This window comes from Sclerotinia sclerotiorum, genomic scaffold, assembly GCF_000146945.2.
Source record: "Sclerotinia sclerotiorum 1980 UF-70 scaffold_8 genomic scaffold, whole genome shotgun sequence".
In the NCBI taxonomy this organism is placed as follows: Eukaryota; Fungi; Ascomycota; class Leotiomycetes; order Helotiales; family Sclerotiniaceae; genus Sclerotinia; species Sclerotinia sclerotiorum.
Window position 1 is genome coordinate 426,245 of NW_001820828.1, and position 22,199 is coordinate 448,443.

Below are 22,199 nucleotides of genomic sequence, written 5' to 3' on the forward strand. Positions count from 1 at the left end.
TGGATTAAGTCCCATGAAAAATGAGCACATACTAGTTTAACTATTTTGATTACTAAATACACTAAACACTAGACTTGCATCCTAGAGTCACATACCAGCACAAGGCCGAATATGTAACTGTCTAGTTTATCAACTATGTACGAAAGGCCTCGAACTCCAGCATAAAGCCAGATATTCAATGCCCTCCCACCCAGATCGCATTTGACACGCATAGACAAGCCTGTCTACTGCCTGTACGATCTGAGGCCAACTACACCTGCCTTACCCCAATTCCACCACCAGCTTGCATTTGACCCGCACAGATAAGACTATCTGCTGGCTATACAAACTGGCTTCCTCCCTTCCATCTCGTCGATTGTATCGTATTCTGTATTCAAGATTAGCCGAAAAAATAAGAAAAGATTAACTTACAGTGAACACTGGAGGAAAGCTCGAGCCACCACCCCATATCAAGTAAACTTAACCCCGAGCAAACTCCAATTCTGCAGAAGAAAAGAAAATTGAAGTGGAAATTTGGACCTCTTTTATACCTTTGAAAATTCTGTTAACTTTTTTCGCGCCATTTGTCGATTTGGAGCAAACAGGACAAAAACGTCCATTTTAAGTTAATGCACATCGCGTGATCCAATCTTCGGAATACATTTCCATTAGGTCACTGACTAAATACCTCCTACATCATGTAAAATCATACTTCAAGCGACAGCATTGGCTGGGGAGAATGAACTAAATGGTCGCATGACTAGTCAATTCAAAAGAAAATACTCCATGGAAAGGTATTGGCTGCTTATAATCAGATGATGCTTTAACAATCATGCTATTTGATACTCTAAAAACCAGTTTGAATTGTGCATGCACTGCAAATGTGATTTGAAGAATATTTAGATGTCACGCCTGTCCAAACTGACGAATATGAAGTGGGGACCCAGATGTAGATGTTACATCACATGTAGACTCGTTACCATAGGAATAGAAGAGAAAAAGATTACTGTGAGTTACTGCTCAGATGTGATGTTGTAATAGATGGTATTTTACCACCGTGGAATGTGGCATGGGTCAAGGGTTCTATGGCAGGTGCATAAGGGTGGCGAGAAAAAGTACATTCGTAGCTTCCTCACTTCCGCGAAAGTACTAGATTTAGCCCTTCAGTTATATAAGAAAAAATTACATACAGTATCAATCTACTTGCAGTCCTTCTATACTTGAAGCACTTCCTTGAAATTCTATGCTGATGACCATCGATGTCGATTTAAGGATTTAATTCATATAGGAAAGTTCTTTGAAACCTCGAAGCTAGGATAATCAGCGAAAAAGGAAAGCCATAAACAGTCTCCGAGAGCCTTTCGAGCACCGAGATTATTCGATCCGATCCAAAGTACGAGCACAGAACACAGCACAAAGAACACAGCAAATATCGAAATATGACCTGAGGTAACTAACATCTAAACGTGGAGATCGGATTTAACGAAGAAGATTTCAGTAATTCGAGTCAAGAAATTCGTCTATAGCACTGCTATTCATATTAATACTACGCCTATATATTCGGAACCTAATGCCCAATGCACGACGAATCTAAGCCAAATACCTTCCTAACGTACCACTATCTCAAGACTCGGTCCAATAGACGAAGCAAATTGAACATATTAGAACGATGAACAATGTATAATACAAGTGAACAATGGTCTTAAAAGTGCTTCGGCTTCGGCTGAGGGTCCGCCTAGATGAAATGCAGGACTACAACTCAAGTTGGACATTGAATACCATGTAGCAACGAAGGTATTATTACATGAGACCAGATTACTTCATATATGATTCCTTAGGATTTGAATAAGCCCATCAAACAGTGCTAACAAAGTGTCATTAATGCAGATCAACGAGGAGAAAAGGAAGCGAAGAAATATGCGACACTGAGTCCGATACCTAAATCATACCTTGTCTGAAGCCACGACGAGAACTCGTACAGTACACGGCATAAGAAGATACATATTCATACGCATGGGCAGGATTCTAAGGAAGGAAAGAGACAGATATTATAGAACTTTTAGCATTATCTGGCGAACAAAAGCCCAATAAAACCGATAAGCATCGCAAATTTTGAAGAAAAAGCCATCGAAAGACCGAATCGAGTACTATGCAGAACGAACACAAGCAAGTATTGAACAAAGGAAGACTTTACAATGGTAATACACAGAGGAAAGAGCTTTGTACCTAAATAATGCTGCAGACCCATCGGACTTCAACTTTCTTCCCAAAATATCGAAACCCTTTCTCACCAACAACGAACACCACCTTCTCTTTGTTTTACATGTTTCGAATTCTCAATCCAGCCTCAAATCCAATCAATTGTACATATCCCATACGAATCTCTCGGGAGGTGGGAAGATTGCAAAGTCGTCTTCGCAGATATTTTCTGTTAATCGGTTATGGGACACGGAAAAGAGTGTGGATGGGGATTGGATTTAGGGTCAAACCAAGTTTGCCGAATGGAAGATAAAGCGGTCATCCATTTATCCCGATAACGGACTTCTGATTTCTGGAAACCAATATCTGCGGAGGTTTAAGAAGTTAATTTGATATTCGGCTCTGGGGATGGAGATGGGGATGAACGTGATTTTATTTTGGTTTTGGTGCACTAGAGCGCAGAGTCGAAAATTTACTCTCTTGAAAGCTTGGGCAAGCCATTTTAATATCCATTATCTGCAGTAAGTTACTTCACTAGAGCGAAAATGCGTGCTCAGCAGTAAATGATTCGTATGGCTAGTATATCCATTTGTGCGGAAATAAAGATCATGAGCAAATGCCTTTTATCGCAGCATCCTCGAATGAGCTTGCCGTACGAGCAAAAGAGTTAGCAGGAGGTATTTGAATTGAAGTAGAAACGGCTCACAAGTTTTAGGAGCAACTCGAAATTTACAATATCTTGACCATCCGACCTTCACATCGACAGAATTTCGGACATTGGGGCACGCCTCCTCATCTCACTCATTCGAACGACCTCCCTCCCTTTTCGATGCTATCTCGAAGAAGATACGTGCATCTTATTTAACTATCAATTACTGGATAGAGTTTCCAGTGTTGTAATAAGTTCACGGTAGCGTATTGGTGCTTTATATGAAGGATATACTACGAACGGCGGTATGTTGAAGTTCAATACCACTTACAGTTATGCATAATCCAAACGCGATGATACTGATGATATTCAGAATACTGGGATAATTTATAATATCTCGCTCATGTTCGCTCGATAAGAGCCCTGAAATAACCGATTGGTTGACAGTGTCTGCATGTGCATCCATGCCTATGTCGGCGATAAGGAAATAAACATCATACTCCACAGATTATATCTACTGACAATTAACACAGAACCAAGCAGCTTGCTTCATTGGGCCCACATAGGAGTTCGTTATGACAAGAAAGGAGCCAATATCCACATTTGAATACCAGCCTTTAAATCCAGATCAATTGAAAGCAATACGAATTTTAGTTTTAAGTGGGGGTTGTGGCGACATCCCCATTGAAAGCTCGCTCCTCCACATCGACTTGAGAGCTCCCTCAGTCACAGTAAAATACGAAGCGTTGTCATATGAGTGGAAAGAAGTTAGCAGCGATGATCCTTTCATACTTGTCAATGGCTGCAAATTCCGGATTCGAAAGAATTTGTACGATGCATTGATACAGTTGAGGTTTGTGGATAAAGATCGGTATCTATGGATAGATGCTCTGTGTATCGATCAGACGGATCACCTCGAGAGAAACAGCCAGGTACATATAATGCAGAAAATTTACAGAAAAGCACAAGGAGTCATTCTTTGGCTAGGCCCCGCAAAAGATGACAGTGACCTTGCAATCGAGATTTTACAGATAATGGAAACTACACGTATTGGAGAAAGACAAATCGTGGAATCTACAAACAAAAGTCGTATAGCTTGGCGTGCAGCACTCCTTGCCTTTTGCCAACGCCCATATTGGTGCCGTGTCTGGATAATGCAGGAAATATGTCTTGGCAGGGAGTATATAGTCCACTGTGGTGGCAAAAGTATCTTAGGTAATACCTTCGATGAATCCTTCAAGAAGTTGGCAAGATCGAGGGGCCGTGGAGATGCTTGGAATGATGCCGTGAAAGAAACCCTGGCAGTCCGGCATATCACTATGTTTAGGTATTGGGCACAAAGAGGACAACTCTTCCGCCTGGGACAGTGCTTGAATATTTGCCTGGATGATTTCATTGCCACAGAGCCTAGAGACTTTGTATATGGAATACGTGGTCTTGTTAGTGACTGTGGGAATGATGAATTAGTCCCTGATTACCAAAAACCTTTGAAACATGTATTTTTCGACACAGTTCCTATTCTGAAACGTTCTTCCAATTCGTCGGTACAAGTTGCTAGTAAACTGGCGAAAAAGCTTGGCTTGACTGAGGACGATGATGTACAACTCTGCTTATCAGAAATGGAGGACGATAACCATGAATTCGAGAAGTCTCAAAGAAAGATTCAGAAAGACTATCCAGGGGGAATGAGGAAGAGACTGCAGAGAAGAAATCGGAGGGGGACCGGAAATGGAAAGAGCGGCAAGATAAACTACGATTGGGAACTTGACCCAGAAGAAGTTGAATATTCAGACTTGGAGGACGGAGAGAGAGTAGAGAATTCTTCGGATGAAGCTTCTAGTTTGGAAGAGTGAAGTGTTTAATATGGGAACGGAACATCACTGCCATAGCGGCACGGAATCTCTTTCTAGCAGTACCTTTTTCAATCCAAGAGTTCGCTAAGCACAATGTTGATGCTGCTCACTGCTCCAAAAAAGTATCTATAATTGAGCTGGGAAGTGACTGCGTCTTGGAAAAGAGAATTTGCACTTTAAATCAATCCAAAGCGTACTTCACCCCTTTGAATTACAGTGTGAGTAAAACATACAAAACATACCGCATTTTGCGGATAGGATATATATGAAGGGCTGTTTCCTCGATCCTAAAAGGTTTATGGGTAGCTTACAGAATAAGTGCTTGCGATAGTTGACCGATAGGAGACGCACAAAAGCTTTTCCGTCATACGTTCTCGTGAGAAGTCAAGATACTTGTATCCAAGGGGATGATATGAAAGTGCGAAAACTTTTCAACTGGATTCATTTTTTGTGCAAAATATTCCTTTCAAAGGCGTTACATTGGCACGAAGTATGTTTCTGTTCCTTGACAGCTCGCACAACAGAATCTGATATCAAAAAAATCCACAAATATTTGTAGAACAGCGAGACGGCAACAGCAAGTTTGAAACAGTAACATCACGTTATCAATCTTTTATCTTCAATGTTCTTCAAAAGTTTTGAATCTAATGTATATATCAAAGGAAAGTTCCTGTGCGCAAACCAATGGGCATACATTATCATAAATGCTAACCAAAACCCCAAGAGAAAACCACCAGATCAGGGAGATATTTTTCACGAGGCTGCTCGAATTGCTCGGCTTCTGGTGACTACTCTATTCTGAATAAAAACATAAGACCTTCAAACATGATGATTACTGGCAGGTTTGCACTGGATGAGTATAGTGTTGTTATGCTGGACTTCACGCAGTGTGTGTATTCCGAGAACCAGAGGAAGTAAATATACAATCTAGTAGGGAAAAAATTGGAACCAGGATAAAGAAAATGCGATCGCGATGGTTATGAGACCCAGATTGAAGCAGCTTGATTATGATTTTTAGTTAGATCATCCCAATCATTTCTTAAAATGGGCGGAGACAGAGCTTTTCTTTAGATGAGAGTGAGAATGGCGAGGGTCTGGAGCTTGATACCTCCTATTACTCTCAGCTGCTGGTGTAGTGCCAGAATTATAACGTCGAGAGGCGTAAGACTTAGCTTCTAGGAATAGTCCCATATTAAAATACACCAAGGCTATTAGCTGTAAGCCAAAGTGATCCACGTGATATAGTCTAGACCGTCATTCATCTCATAGCGACGAGGCCTATCATCTCTTTTTCAAATTTTAACCATTTACACTCTTCCTTTAGATGAGCCAAATATAATCATTTTTGTCACAGATTATAGCCAATGGACAAAGACCAGAAATTTACCCCATGATGTTCCAATTCAGACGCTCTAAGTCCGATCTCTCCTGATCATCAAGCCCCCTGTACGAGGAGGGATTACAACAAATTGACAGCCATGGCATTTTCCAGCTAATTCCTAATACCCCTCTGCACCAGCTGCATTTTACAGAATTAGATTCAATGACATAACATCTAATCAGTTGATTGACCAATTATCTCAATAAAAAACAAAGGGCAATGACCTGCTTGGAACTTATTCTCGCATGAACTCTAATCGAATCTATCTAGCTACCTTTTACATGCATAAACAAGATGGAACGAAGCAAGCACCTGTGGTAATCTGACACCAACAATACCACGAGCGTAATATCCTACCACCTAATACAAATTCGCTTTTACATTATAAAATTATTTCCAATTTTTAAATATATATTAATAAATCCCTCAAGATCTTTAGATAATCGCACTCTATACTCTAACTAACTCTAACTCCAAACCATAAAACCCAGCAAACAAATCCATCAATGCTCTAACCTACGCCCTCTCAAACTCACCAAGAAGAATAACGTAATCTAACCCCTTATATTCTACTATAGAAATTATTACCAAGTCAATTTCTATATTTGGAGATATAAGCCGAGGATATTTATGCCATACATAATAATTCTTAATATCTCTACAATTATTCATCTAGACGGCTAGCGATCTCGATCCTTATGCTTGTAAGGTCTTAATATCGGGCTTTGATAGCAGAATTAATTTTCAAGAACTAGAACTACCCTTATGATACTTTAACAAGTGACCGGAAATCATTCTAACATCTTGTCTCTTTACCTTGAATATGAACTAATATAGCCAGTAGCTGGATAAGAAGAATAGAACTTTAGGGGTTTGGATATCAAATCTAATCATCACTTCCAAAAAATTTTAATGAGTCTTTTCGCTATTCCACAAAAATACTCGAGTAAAATGAATGACAGTATCATATGCTTCATAATATTCATAATGACAACTTTTGTAATTTGTATTGATATCATATCTGCACGCACGCTGGCTAACTAATTATTCACATCTGGATTCCATCCGATAACTATACTTTCCATCATTTTTCCTTCCCCAAACCGACAAAAGTCTTAAGTCTTAACGTCTGGTTCAGTTCTACCGATATACTCTTTAAACTTCAAAAGTTCAACCGCAAAATCAACATTATCCTTCAAGAAGACTTGAGCATCTTGACCATAAGTACTCTCGTCACTAGTATGTTTTTCAATATACAACCTGATGGTAGCACCTGATGAACCAGTACCACTGAGACGAACGACGATTCTAGATCCGTCGGAGAATTTAACGTAAAGACCTTGGTTGGAGGAAACGCTGCCGTCGAGATCAGTGTAGGAGAAATCACCGGCATCCGAGACTGTACGGTCTGTAAAATAATCTGTGAGCTCTTTTGTCATGTTACATAGGGGGGAAAAAACTTACCACCAATCTTGCTACCAATGAATGATGGATCCTCAATCTTGGTATTCAAATCCTTAACAACCTTTGCAGCACCCTCACTGCTAACATCCTCATAATCATATCTAGTGAAGAAGGTACGACCATAGATAGTCCAGAAATCTTGTTGAATCTTGGCAATACTTGGTGTAACACTTGGATCCTTCTCACCAATAGCGGCGATAATATTCAACCAAGCGACGACAGCCCAAAGACCATCCTTTTCACGGATATGGTTTGATCCAGTACCGAAAGATTCCTCACCACAGATGGAAAGTTTATCAGCGTCGAACAAAGCGCAGAAGAATTTCCATCCAGTAGGAACTTCATAGCAGTTAAGACCTTGAGCTTTAGCAACAAGATCAACAGCTCCAGATGTTGGCATACTGCGGGCAAGACCGTAAACACCTTGTTTCTTGAAGTATGGGATTGTTTGTGCGTAGTGAGCAATGATTGCAAGACTGTCACCAGGAGAGACGAATGCATTAGCTCCATAGATCATGTTACGATCTCCATCACCATCACTTGCAGCACCAAAATGAATCTTTCCGTTGTCAACAGCCTCAACAAGTGAGTGTGCATAGGTCAAGTTAGGATCTGGATGACCACCATTGAAATCTGGAGAAGGAATGCAGTTTTGGGTGCTAGAACTTGGAAGACCTAATTCGGTCTCGAAGATAGCCTTTCCATAAGGACCAGTAACACCCGAAAGTGCATCGAATAGAACCTTGAAGTCAGTGTGTGTTTGGAAGAACTTCTTGATGAGAGGGAAATCGAAGATATCCTTCAACATCTCAGTGTAGTCGGCACATGAGTCGATAATCTCAACCTCCAATGGACCATATGTTTTTGTGCCAATTGTAGCGATGTCGACTTCTGGGATATCGGCAATCCTGTACTCGGTAAGAGTTTTTGATGCTTCAAAAATCTTGTTTGTGACTGATTCTGGAGCTGGTCCACCATTTGCGAGGTTGTATTTAATACCGAAATCATTCTTTGGACCTGTCAATCAATCTATTAGCCAGACTGTCATCTTCAATATCTTCCACCTCACTCGGGCTTTTCCTTCACCTGTCCCGCTCTCCCCATCCTCCTAAAACGTTAAGAAATATTACATACCACCAGCATTATGACTAGCAGTCAACAAGATACCTCCGGTCGCCTTTCTCTTCCTGATAATGTGCGACGCAGCCGGGGTACTCAAGATACCATTCTGACCAATCAACAACTTCTTAACACCATACGCAGCACCAATCTTTGCAATCAACTGAACCACCTCTGGATTCCAGTAACGTCCATCGCCACCAATAACGAGGAAACTGTCCTTGACACCTTCAGGGATGGAAAGGAGGATGGATGTGACGAAAGATTCGCTGTAATGTGGTTGTTGGAAAACAACGACCTTTTTACGGAGACCAGAACTAAGAAGGGAGGAATTAGCAAGCTATCATTTCTGCTGTTTGATCCATTTCCATGCTTTGTTGATGATTCAATATCCAAGCCTTGCTTGTTGTATCTGTGTTGGCAAAATGGAAACCTTGGCCAAGTAAAATAGAGGTGGGGTTCTGAAGCTTCAAAAATGTACATACGTTCCCGGCTTCTGATCAGTAAAAGGCTTCAAAGTAACAGTTTGGACACTCATGATTGCAGATTGATGTGAAGTACAAGTCAAAATATTGTTTAGGAGGAAGGAAAATAAGGAGAAGAAAGCTTTAGTTTTAATGCCAACAAGCAAGCTCAGGAGCGGTGTTCATATTAGCTTTCGGGTGGGGTTTAAGGTGGGGCATTGCGTTGAGACCTTTTGAAGTGGGACATGAGGGGTTCTTCTCTGACCTGGGAAGAAGTTATGTGGATCATTCTGCCGTGCAAAGCAACCTGCCAGAGAGGGCGGTGTAATTAGAACTAGGTATTCGAAAATCATCATCTCACATTAAACCATCAATTTTTCTTGGAATAAGGCTAAATACTTAGGGATTACTCGGACTATGAGCTGTTCTATAGTTTATACAAAGTAACCAATCGTTGATGACTTCTAGAAAATAGCGTTACGCCATGATCGGCAGGGTAAAGCTATTCACGGGAACTAATTGAAGAAATACACTTAGACTCATCTTCTCGATAGTGATAGCTTCAACAACTTTCTTAGGGTAGCAATGCAGCTATGCCATACCTTTCCCTTCGTTGGACGTATCGATTTCCACAAATGATAATCATATCTCTCTGTGCCACCGTCCATCTATTCATCAGCTCACAACTAAAGTGACCATTAATACTTCCTTATCAAAGCCCTACCAAAGCTTTACCAAAACCATCAATCCATCATGGGAAATCTCATCCATCAAACTCAGCACCTGCTTCACTTAGCCGTTTTGAAAATCCTCTCCTTCCAATATCTCGCCTCCTCAATACTCTCCTCAATATCATCTCTACCCCTATGTATCTTCTTTTTCCTAGGCTGCTCCACCAAAACATCTAGACTGCACCAACGCTTCGCTGCTTCATTGATACTACTCACATCTAAGATTCGGTAATGTAAGTGCTCGAGTACTTTTTTGTATGGTCCTTTGCTCAGGAATGCTTTATCGGCGTGCACGCTATTTCCCGCCAGGACTCCACGTTGAGGCTGTGGGATGTATTTTTTGATGTAGTAGAGGAGAGAGTTTGCAGCACTGGCGGGTGTAGTGCGAGAGGAGAGAACTTCGGATGTTAGACCGGTGGAGGCATGGGTTTTGGTACACCATTCGTCCTGTGGTTGAGAGATGATTGTCAGCATAGATGCACGTCTTGATTGACAACGAATTATCCAAAGATAGGAAGACATGTGCAAATTTGCCAATTGTGCCTAAAAGAATCAAGCTACCAACCATTTTATCCATCGTCTCTTTATCCTGATGAATCACAGCATTCCAACCTTCCTTATCCAGGATCTCTAAATTTCCATTCGTAATTATACATGAGATTTCGATGATGACATCCTTTTCAATATCGAGTCCTGTCATCTATATGCCATCGTCAGCTTTACTAGTTTAGGTGAAATATATATCTGCGAACTCGAGAATTTTCCATATAAGTGGTAAATAATCAAAGATAAAACATACCTCGCAATCAATCCAAACCAATGGATGAGTTTGGCTTATTGCATCCATGGCCTTTACACTGTTTAGTTAGTCTATTCTATAGTTTGGATTTCTTGTTATAAATCACGAATCAATGGTAGTCGAATTAACTGTGGTTGAATTAATTGAATTGAGATCAGAAGGCAGGTGTAAATTTACATCCCACCTAGTATTCAACAAATAATTTCATCTCATCCTGGACACCCCACCCGGCCAGCCCACCAGTGAGTGCACGGACTCGTGAGACACTTCCCGAAAATAACGAAAATCACACCAAAACTCATCAACTTTGATAATTTACCAAAAATCATAATTATAATATATAATAACGTGGTTTATCACCGAGTGGATCACTTCCACCTCAATTCTTGATCTCCCACTTCAACACGTGTTTTATCAATCAATTGAAATGCAATCGAATAATAAAGAAGCTCGAATACTTTTAGCTATTGAGGCTATTCAAAAAGACAAAAAACTTAGTATTCGAAAAGCTGCCAAGCTATATAATTTACCATATATGTGACGGAAATCCCTGCTTTCCTCCCACCTTTATTATATAAGAAACCTCAGGTACATTAACCATGTCCACACATGATACGATTACTCGAGATTAGTATGCGATTTAGGTGACCTGAGGATCAGATCCGGACAAGTACTAGGTATCAATGGTTATCGGTAAAGTAAGATCATTGGAGGGATAAATATGACTTCTTTTTGCCTAAGCCATTACGGCTAGGCCATTCATTTGTGTATATATAGAGTAGCTATCCCCATCTACAGGTGCTCTTCACCTGTAGATTCTAAGTTAAATACAATTGCTGGTCTATAAACACCCTTTTGGTCACAATATACAACACTCAATCACAGAATGAATGGTTTTACTCCCCGTGTCGAAACTCGAGCGAATTGTTATAATCTTACAAAGTTAAAAAAGGAGGTGATTGTTCAATATATACTTGATATAGATAATAGAGGGTTTCCACCTAAAATTAAAGGTGTGGAAGATATGGCGAATTATATTCTTGAATCAAGAAATGCGAAGAAAATTGGAAAGCTTTGGGCTCATCGATTCGTAAAGCGTTATATAATATTAGAGATATATTTTAGTCGTGTTTATGATTTTCAAAGAGCTCTTTGCGAAGATCCCAAGCTTATTGAAGAGTGGTTTAAATTGGTATCGAATATGCAAGCAAAATATAGTATTCTCGATTATGATTTCTACAATTTCGACGAAACCGGCTTTATGATGGGTATAATATATCCCGAAATGGTTGTAACTAGTACTGAACGAAATAGCAGAAGCAAAATAATACAATCAGACAATAGAGAGTAGGCTACAGCGATTATATATGGTAATGGGGAGGGTGAAACTATACCCCTATTTCTGATGATTCAAGGACAGGTTCATCTTTCCAATTGGTATACCGAAACCGATTTTCCTGCGGATTGGGTTATTAAACCTATTTCCAATAGATGAACAAACAATGAGATAGGTTTAGAATGATTGAAACACTTCAATAAGCATACTCTGAATCAAAGAAAAAGCAAATATCGAATGTTGGTATTAGATAAATATGAAAGCCACGAATCTGTAGCTTTTCAATCATATTGCAAGGAGAATGACATTATATATATCAAATTACCACCGCATTCAAATTATTTAACTCAACCATTTGATATTGGCTGTTTTAGCAATCTGAAATGTTTATATAATGGTCAAATTGATGAATTTATCAAGGCATATATCAACTATATATCGAAGGCTGAATTCTTTACAGTTTTCAAAGCTGTATATCAAGAATCAATCATAGTTCAGAATATGAAATCAGGATTCCGAGGAACAGGTCTAATACCATTTAATCCTGAAGCTGTACTTTCGAAACTAGATATTCGAATTCATACGTTTACCCCTCCTTTTTTCGATCCAGATATATAGATCTCTCAAATCTCTCACAATCCAACTGAAGCTCTTTCACAATCAACTTTAGTAAAATCTCGAATAACTCGTCATCAATCAAGCTCCTCTACACCTATATTTGAGACTATACTAGCTTTAGTTAAAGGTACAGAGAGATTAGTTTATGAGAATACACTTTTAAATGCAGAGATTCATACACTTCGAAAGGCAAATATAGTATTAAGCAAACGTCGACACACAAAAAAACTCAATTGCGTCAAGGAAGAGTATTTACTGAACAAGAGACTGCAGATATATTATCTCAACAAGAGGTTGATATTCAAATTCAATACGACGAGCATCAAAAAGGGGGGAATTCTAATGGGGAAGCATCTTCTAATCGATGCTGTAGTAAGTGTGGAAAAACAGGACATAATGCAAGAACTTGTCAAAACAGTGTAATAGATCCTAGATTATTAGATTCTTAATAGCTTTAATCAATTGATTCAATTGTTGTTGAATGATACGAGTTTAAAGTGGTAAGTTGAGGTGAAAGTGATCCACTCGGTGATATGATCCACTCGGTGATAAACCACGTTATAAAAAATATACTTTGACTTACTATTTTAATTCAAGAAAATAATCAATTGAGAACTCACTTAGGTTCTATATATTTTAATATGAATAATTATAATTTAATAGATTTACATTAAAATATTTTAATAAAAATAAAAATATTAACTTTTCAATCATGTTACGACGGTGTGACGGAAAAGTCGTAAACGGAGTCAATTCAATCACTTAGAATCTAAAACTAAAGAACTAAGAAGATTCTAAGTAAGAAGGTCTTTATATAAAGGGCTAGTGCACGTGAGCCACTAGTGGGTAACAACCGTCACGTAACAGACGGGCTACACAACTACCATCACACGACCAAGGCACGTGATCATAGAAGCATGATGTTACGAGGTTTTTCGTCTAGATCACGTGGAAGTGCTCTAGGCTCTCGAGGTGGTTTATAACTAGGTGTTACGAGGTTTTTCGTCTAGATCACGTGGAAGTGCTCTAGGCTCTCGAGGTGGTTTATAACTAGGTGTTACGAGGTTTGCCGTCTAGATCACGTGGAAGTGCTCTAGGCTCTCAAGGTGGTTTATAACTAGGCGTCAAGCAGGGACTTAAAGTAATGACAACAATGATATGCAATTCGTAACTAATAGTAGAGTATACTAAATGATTGATCTTGAGCACGAAGCTCTATACAAAGGAAATCCATCTTGATTATATAGACCTTCGTGCCGTATGTCCCACCGTTCCCCTCGATATAAATCAGTGGGATCGGTGGGAGGCCTTCCTACCGTTCCCCTCGATTTAAATCGGTGGGACGAGTGGGACCACGTGACCCCTTGTTTAGTCATGTGACACGGGTTTTAGTCGTAACATAGTTATAAACCACCTCGAGAGCCTAGAGCACTTCCACGTGATCTAGACGACAAACCTCGTAACACATCATTGTATTTTTTTATTACTTTATATATGAGAATACAGATATCTGTTTTTAAATAAAAACTTTTATTTGAAAATAAATTTAATTTTGTTGACATTTCAAAAGTGTTATTTTTTTAATAAAATTTTTCATTTATTCTTTGATGTATTTAAAAATATTTAAACTCTCAAAACTCCCAAAACCCAGATACGCCGACATAAACCATTAAATTATCATCATTTACTTTGTGTTCCTTGTGTTACTCCAATCCAATCCGATGCAAAGTACGTTTCCAAATATATCTCCAACCTAACCCAACTCCCAATATATGCGTTGAATAACTAAGGATATTGCGATAGCTCACCCGGACTTTTCTATTTTATTTCTCTTCTCCGTGCTTCCCTCAATCCAATACAAAACACTCCACCACCCTTTCCAAACCCAGCCCTTCAAAAACAAAGGAAAACAAAAGAAAGGCCCATCAATGCCTAATACCTAACCCCCCTCTTCCCCAACTCCTTCCTCCCAACACTCTCCTCAGGCCAAACCCACCCCCTCCCCCTCTTCGCCTCTCTCTTCTCAGCCAACTGCGGTTCAGGAATCCAGTCATCCTTCGGCAAAATCTTCCTCCTCGTCCCTTCAGCCGGCGCTCCAATCTCCGTCTTCCAACCCACTTGTCCGGGAAGAATCTCATCACGTGCTAACATATGGAGATACCAAAGAGCGAGTAAAGCTGTCATTTTAAGAGGGTTTTCATGCACATTTGAATCTGCTGCTTCGTGTTGGGGGAATGAAGATGGCACCTCGGAGAATGTAGAAGTGGAAGTGCAAGGAGGAGTAGAGTGAGCGGCGAGTTGGATGGTTTGGACTTCGAGATAGCCGAAGTGGGGGATACTTTCTGAGCCGTTTCTTACTACTACAAGTTCGATTTCTGTCATGATGAATCCGTAGCGACAGTTGTTTTCTCGCATACATTTGTGTAAATGGGCGAGACCCCGGAGATACTCGACCTTGCGATGGTTTCCTTCAACGCGCATACCAGTATTCCAGCGATCAAATGATTTGACGAGTCCAACTACACGTCCTAATCCTCGTCCGTAGATGAGTTTGGAGTTATCATCTGTGTAATTTGAGATGTATGACGGATCACCGGATTTTTGAGCCATGGCGGATGATGCGCGAATCATTAGATGACGTGTTCCTTGGGAAATGGAAAGAGCGTGGTTTAATTTTGTGGCGTAAAATTGGGTGTAGATATTTTGGAGTTCTTGTTCGTTTTCCGGGTTGGAACAGGCGCGAGATGGTTGGTGGAAAATATTGGATGGGAGACTTAAGTTTAGAAGGCTGTGAAAACCCGGAATCGAGGAGATGGTGTCAGTGTTGAAAGAGGTCCAGGGTCGGATTTGTCGGATATCCCACCAGAAATGTTTTGCGTTGGTGTCACGGACGTGGATATTAAGTTGACGGACGAGAGCTGGAGCTGGGTTTTGGGAGGTGAGGTAGGTGGCGAGGTTAGTGGTTAAACCATTGTCGAGATGGGTTGGAGTGATATCATCTATGTTGATACTTTGAGCTAGGGGAGATGGTTCACGTGCGGGGGTAGGATAGCGCTCGTGTGGTTGTGGTGAGTATGATTCCATGACTGACAGATTTGGGGATTGTTGAATGTAGCTTGGCATTTGACGGTATGTTGGGAATCCATATTTGCCTAGTGTTTGACCATCGAGACTAGAACTTGAGGAACGTCTATGTTGACTTTCAATAGACTGAACAGCATGCATTGGCGAGCATAGAGTAGACATTGGACGAGTACTGGAAGGGAAGATATCAGAGTTAAACACGATTTTCTCGGGATTCGTGTAACTCCTATTATGTTTGAGTGCATGACCAGCAGCACTCTTTTTCGATGATTTGGTTACTCTCATGGCAGTTGAGGGAGAAGCACTAATCTCCTGATCTTGTGGACGGATTTTTGGTAGGAGAAGTGGACCATGTTGTCTAATTGGTGATCTCGCAGGAGTCGTCATCTGGGTACTTGTGATACTGATAGAATCAGATGGTGATGAGGATCGAGAATACATCGACACTCGTGAACTTGATCTAGAATGATTAAGGTTGAATGGAGCACTAATTAAAGTCTCCTCGAATGCGAATTGTGGAGGAGTAGTTGGCTCAAATGAGAATGAAGAATAATCAAAGGACATATCTGCTACCGGACTGTATAGATGAAATTGTTAGTCAAGTTCATAGTAGCACGTGTCCTCGGATAGTATTTGATCCTTTACTTACGCGGAAATATGGGTTGAATGATAGTGGGCGGTAGATGGTCTGTGTCTATTACGAAAACACTAGGATTAAATTTTGATGAAGGAGCCGGCTCCAGATATTTTTGACTACTTCAAGATCAATTGAAGAATATTAAAGAAATGATATGATGACTTGATGAGCACAGCTCTTCTAAACTTTTTTTGGATGACAGAAGAAATGTCTAATGAGGAACGAAAGAAAGAGTATGAGATGAGACTGAGTAAGTGAAATGAGATATGAGGTGATGAGCACCAGTACTTATCCTCATGGAAATCGAGTAGAAGAGTCGTATCCAATACCTAGATCAGTCCATGGATCGACTTGATTTGCAGACAGGGGCAAGGAAAAGAAAATGCATGTAAATAATCCGAAACGCGGAGAAATGTAGTTAGACGAGACTGAGATGTGCAATGTGGATATGATACTGTTTCTTGGTCTAAAAGATTCGACCATATGGTTCGTTCTTCAGCAGGCGCCGGATGAATTATCATCTTGATTGGGATTAGGGTTAGATGCACTACCGCATGCAACGTCAATAGTGACTCATTTTTAGAACTTCCCACCCGAAAATGCTAAAATCTTTTTAGGTAGTGGATCCGGGTATTCCGGGGAGATGGTATTTTGCATGGGAATTTGATAAAATATCCACTTTGAAAATAAGAATAGACCAATCAAAATCGAGTATCAAGAATGAGATCAAAATAGAGGCGCTCGGCGAAAAGTAAATCAAAAGACGCGGTTCGGGGAATTAATTACTAGACCTTACCTTTCAGGAACCGTACATGAATATGCCGCGTACAACTTCGCGAAAATGTCTTCAAGCGCCCGCGTCACCTGAAGTAGAAAAGTCAACATTAAACAATAGGTAGTAAAAGTAGCAGTAACACAAGAGTTGGTAACAGTAACAGTAACATTACAGAATACTCCATACTCGTACACAACAACGGGAATGAACGACAACAAACGATAACACCACAAAGTACCGACATCAATATTGCTACTCGAGTACATAACCTTAGTACCTAAGAATAAATCATCACCTCATTTGTCCATCAGCGCCTGCTTAATGAAACTACTAATAAGTAATTTACACATTTTGCGACACCTAAATGGCCGAATTGACGACCCATTACAGCGGAATAATTTTCGTCAAGTCGGTCAGTCGATAATTCATTCAACTGTGGAGCAAGAGATGAAAGGAGAGATATTTTCCTCAATTTTGTCTAGGTAGGTATACAGCTAGTTAGTTACCAGTCAAGTACCGCGACCAACAGACGCTTTTACCATTTCAATTACACAGCCGACTTGCAAGCGCTCATATTTAATTATTGTTATTATTATTATGCATTATTATTCGATTGCGACTTTTAACTTTCAACTTACTCCATATAACTTTCAAAGTGAAATCAAAAATTCATGAATAAGCAGAATGAACACAGAATGGGGTTTGAAGAAGTGGAGACCTGGCGGTTACGTGTTAGGGTCGTGTTGATCAAATATTCTCTTCTCGAAGCTTATTGGTGAAGAAACACACGCCGACAAGCGAAATGATTTTGGAGATATCCTTGTATTCTCTCCCGACGCGCCGCATATATACGGAAGTATAGAGTTGAAATTATACATGGGTTTTGAACGAATCGATTGGATTTTTATGTATTTCGTTGAGATTATTGGATATGGTTGATTTTTGGACTTTTGGAATGTTCGATGCGATGCTTGTTGCTTGTTTGATTCCGAAATGTTAATCATTTTTGTTTATCTGGTTTCATGATCTACGTTTCACAGTTTCAGAATGCTGGATGCTTCTGACTCATTATTTCCTGTTTAGTTCGATGGGAAGAGATGGGATCGAGGACTCTGAATCCATAATTTATGTCTGCCGTCTGGTATGGTATATTCCGTCATATAACTTTCATCAGATGAACGGTAGAAAATCTTGATGGCAGGAATCATGAGTCCCAGATACCCGACTGAATGTCAGCTTCAGCTTCATCTTCATACTCATTCATGCCTTTAAACTTCGGCCTCGAAAACCGGTCTATCTAAGATTAAGTAGCTAAGATTAGCTATCTTCATGCCCGAACCGAGACGTCTCGCTTTTCCAAGACAGATAGGTCGAGACGGTCCTGTCCGAAATATTTAGTATCATCATGGAATTGAACATTTCGTATTACCAAATCCGAACATTAACTACCTACCTAAGGTACCATTTCGTCCCGAATACATCACCTGAACTCCATCTGGAAAAAGGTTTCTGGAGCACGGAAAACCCCAAAGCGCTTAGACTTCAGCTAAGGTCGATAGAAAGAGGTCGACGATAAGGGTCGCAGCATTTAGTGTTGTTACTGTACAGTGAGTGTACATCAAAAAGTACACCCGTTGAATTCCCGTGTCTGCCTTTGAAATTAAAAGGCTGACGAGAACGACATGTTTCGTTGGGTATTCGATTGCTCTACTATGCATCAATTGATTGGTTCACTGTTTCGTTGAACCCCGGGCATATTCATCCGAAGATTTTCAACGGACCAAGTGGATCACGTGCGTCATGTTAGTCGCCCACTCTCTTCCGCTCGATAGCTCAGCTTTGAAGTTCCACTTCATTTCCCTCTGGGCGGCTACGAAGTCCACGAAGTCTACGACTTTGGGGACTTGTTGAGCGGAGATTTATTATATGGGTCTGATCTGATGTAACCTTAACCTTACTGCTTGCGCGAGATGACAAAAATACTAGGTATTCTATCTTTATATTATTGATCAAGGATCCATAATTGAACTATCTTTAACTTTTTTTTGAGGCCACAGAGTTACATTCGAGATCTCCCGTCCACGTGATGAAGTACTAGCTCGTAGTCACGACATGACATAATTCAACGAATCTGTTTCGCTTCGCGCTCACATTTATCAAACTTTTCCCGCACCTCAACCTAAAATTCCCAACTTTCCGATTTTCTATCTCAATCATATGATACATATGATCACTCTAAGCAGAGACATCAAGATGGCAAATGCGTTCGGGAAAGTCAAGAAATCTACGCGAAAATGAGCAGTGCTCAAGATGTGGTCCCTACCGCCTTGTACCTTGGCGGCGGTTACATTTATTGCGCTCAGACTTCGTCCCGTCCGGTACATGAGTAAGGAAAGACATTTTTCTAGGGATTCGAATTTAATCCGAGCTATTTGTTGTTCTGCTTTGGTGGAGATGTGAGTGGAGCTTTAGAAATCGAGCCGGATGTAGTGCTTAGACTTTTGGGGTTGGGGTTGTTTTTTCGAGGGTTTTAAATATAATGCGATGGAAGATTATTGCTATCTTTTGAAATCATTTTATTGCATTACTCTTTTTTTTATACTTATATCATGATTCATTTGAGTATAAGATACTCGGATGAATGATTGTTATCTCATATTGATATATTGGAGACTTTCACACAGTTTGCCATGTCGATTTATGCTTATTCAATCATGTTTCCTCATCAATCTTCTTCTTTGCGGTAAAATCTCATATTCTTGATTTCATGTGCACACTACTACTGGTCGTCCTCTCTGTGTAGGAGTCGAAGATGTGATGTGGATATTGGCTTGCTATATATTCTACGTCGCATCCAATTTTGTCACTCATGTCTTTTCAAATATTAAAGCTTGGTCATTCATAGTAATGCTGAAGGATGAAGTCCCCACGTGACAACATAAAATCCAAAGATTGTCAAGCTATTTATTTCCTAGAAAGTTTGGGATGGAAATTGGAAGTTCAAGTATCATTACTTATCTGTCTCACACAGGCTTCGTTCATCCCCCAAACATGAACGACAGTGTACTACTTTCCCTGTTAGTGTAGATATTCCAGCGCTCACACTCACTGTTCAGGTTCCCACCTTAATATATCTAGTTGGCAGCCTTCTTGACAACGTTTTTCTGTTTCTGTTATGAGGCTGTGGTATCTTAGGATCATTGAACCCCGCGCCGCTATGCACGATCCTATCCAAAGCCCTCCTCCCAAAAAGGCTGAAGACTCGATCAACCAGTGTCGAAAATTTCCAAGATGCAACACACAATCCTAATACTTAGCAGATGTCAGAAGTATTATCTATAACCACAAATAAGCCTTACTTGTTGTATCAGAGGCAAGTGACGGCCCCAACTACCTTGTCCATGGATTAGTGGTCTGCAGAAGTTATTAAATGAAAACCGTTCTGGCTGACCTTCATCATGTCTGAATCCAAAATCCTCATTAAAGGCTGCTCAATTATTTATCCTGTGCGATTTCATATTACGTCACCAACCAGGTGCCAAGAAATAAGGATCAAATCAGAATTTCACCAGCCAGACACAGATATATTATCACACTATTGGTCTTTCTTCTCAGTTATTTAGTAATAGCGAACTTGTTATCCTAAAACTATCGCTGGGAGAATCTTAAATTCCAGATAGTCTGATATGCTCTTAACATCACTCTTCTAATTTTATTTCAATATTGGCTAATGTCTCTTTGCGGCCTTTGATAGCATCCATAGAAGTCAAAAGTACATCAAATTTCTTTTGGTGGTGTGGGGCCGCTGAAAAAGGGGGCCTGAACAGGGGCAGGGGTAGGAGCCAAGAAATGGGGAAACAATGTCGTGTTTGACGAACCCATGGGTAGCATAAAATTAGGGCTCTCGCAGGGACCTAAAGTGTTATCACAAATTTTCATGATCCATGGATATTAAAAATTGTTCCTGCTCAACAATGAGCAGTTGTCGGAAAGGATGCCGTGTACAACATCACCACTAGTGCTAGGAAGGATTCTTCTCGTAGGACAATTCTAGGCCATAATAAGGTGTTCCACAAGGCTGAGGGAGGAACAGCAACTCCTATTTCCCCAGGTGTTTTGGGACATACTGACTGTCAGTGATTAAGGATTCCTTCTTAAATACACAATAGAACCATTCAAGATTCTCCACATCTCGTTCGTTCTACATTTTTTAGTTTGCAAATTTGTTTACAATCATGTGTTCGTTAAATATCCATGCTAGAGTTTCTCTGTTTTTATTGGTCAGCAGTTCCCTTTTATCTGTTGCACTATACTCAACCCGTGCTCCTTGTTATTTTCCAGATTTTACGGTTGCTCAAAATTTTGCTGCTTGTTCCTCAACGGCAAAAGGGGAGTGTTGTTTCGAAAACGATATTTGTACAGACTGGGGAGATTGTCTGAGTCAAACAACAGGACATCATTATAGAGGAGCATGCACGGATAGTACATGGGAAGATCATCATGTCCAGACTATTGCCTGGGCCCAAGTAGTGCGTCTTTTCAACCGACATATTTTCACAAATATCGACATTTTCCAGCTAGCAATAGTTCAATCGTGGAAGTTATTCCATGCAGGATAGCCGATACGGATGGAACATGGTGTTACGCATACGACGAGGATTGCTGTTCAGGACCATCAACTTTCCTACCGGGACCTCCTAGTGCAAGGATCGACTTCGCGGGACCAAGTAATTCACTTCCTTCATTCACTATTGCGTCTAGACCAGCATCATTCCTTGCAAGTACAACAATATCCACATCCACATCTACATCCACATCCTCAACAACATCCGATAACTCACTCAATCCCACCACCACATTATCCCACCTTCTATAACTACTCCCCCTATTCCCCCCTCCTCCTCAGCAACAATCACCTCAACCGCAACAATAATCGGCGCAGCAATCGGTATCCCATTAGCACTAGCTTTCCTCACAGCACTCTTTCTTCTTTTCCACGAGAGGAAAAAACACAAGGATATACTCGTCAAACGAAGGATTTCGAAGGGAAAAAAATAGATCGGAATGTTAATAAGGGGGTTAATGCGGGGTATAATTCTTCGGCTATGTCG

At 40.3% G+C, this 22,199-nt stretch overlaps 6 protein-coding genes across 6 annotated transcripts; 3 read left to right on the forward strand and 3 right to left on the reverse strand.

Moving 5' to 3' along the window:
• Positions 1-3,768: 3,768 nt before the first annotated feature.
• SS1G_06473 (hypothetical protein) lies at positions 3,769-4,680 on the forward strand (the record flags this gene model as incomplete). Its single annotated transcript, XM_001592183.1, has 1 exon — positions 3,769-4,680. The coding sequence occupies one exon, from the start codon at positions 3,769-3,771 to the stop codon at positions 4,678-4,680; it is 912 nt and encodes a 303-aa protein (XP_001592233.1).
• Positions 4,681-7,176: 2,496 nt separating this feature from the next.
• On the reverse strand, positions 7,177-9,182 carry SS1G_06474 (phosphoglucomutase; the record flags this gene model as incomplete). Its single annotated transcript, XM_001592184.1, has 4 exons — positions 7,177-7,469; positions 7,526-8,542; positions 8,660-8,961; positions 9,130-9,182. The coding sequence occupies 4 exons, from the start codon at positions 9,180-9,182 to the stop codon at positions 7,177-7,179; spliced, it is 1,665 nt and encodes a 554-aa protein (XP_001592234.1).
• A 714-nt stretch (positions 9,183-9,896) lies between these two features.
• SS1G_06475 (hypothetical protein) lies at positions 9,897-10,686 on the reverse strand (the record flags this gene model as incomplete). Its single annotated transcript, XM_001592185.1, has 3 exons — positions 9,897-10,286; positions 10,405-10,539; positions 10,639-10,686. 3 exons carry the CDS (start codon positions 10,684-10,686, stop codon positions 9,897-9,899), a joined length of 573 nt encoding a protein of 190 aa, XP_001592235.1.
• Positions 10,687-11,524: 838 nt separating this feature from the next.
• Positions 11,525-12,133, forward strand: SS1G_06476 (hypothetical protein; the record flags this gene model as incomplete). The annotated part of the gene is made up of 2 exons (XM_001592186.1): positions 11,525-11,929; positions 11,990-12,133. 2 exons carry the CDS (start codon positions 11,525-11,527, stop codon positions 12,131-12,133), a joined length of 549 nt encoding a protein of 182 aa, XP_001592236.1.
• A 2,391-nt stretch (positions 12,134-14,524) lies between these two features.
• SS1G_06477 (hypothetical protein) lies at positions 14,525-16,063 on the reverse strand (the record flags this gene model as incomplete). The annotated part of the gene is made up of 1 exon (XM_001592187.1): positions 14,525-16,063. The coding sequence occupies one exon, from the start codon at positions 16,061-16,063 to the stop codon at positions 14,525-14,527; it is 1,539 nt and encodes a 512-aa protein (XP_001592237.1).
• Positions 16,064-20,139: 4,076 nt separating this feature from the next.
• On the forward strand, positions 20,140-21,964 carry SS1G_06478 (predicted protein; the record flags this gene model as incomplete). The annotated part of the gene is made up of 4 exons (XM_001592188.1): positions 20,140-20,165; positions 20,284-20,363; positions 21,071-21,220; positions 21,666-21,964. 4 exons carry the CDS (start codon positions 20,140-20,142, stop codon positions 21,962-21,964), a joined length of 555 nt encoding a protein of 184 aa, XP_001592238.1.
• Between the last annotated feature and the right edge of the window lie 235 nt (positions 21,965-22,199).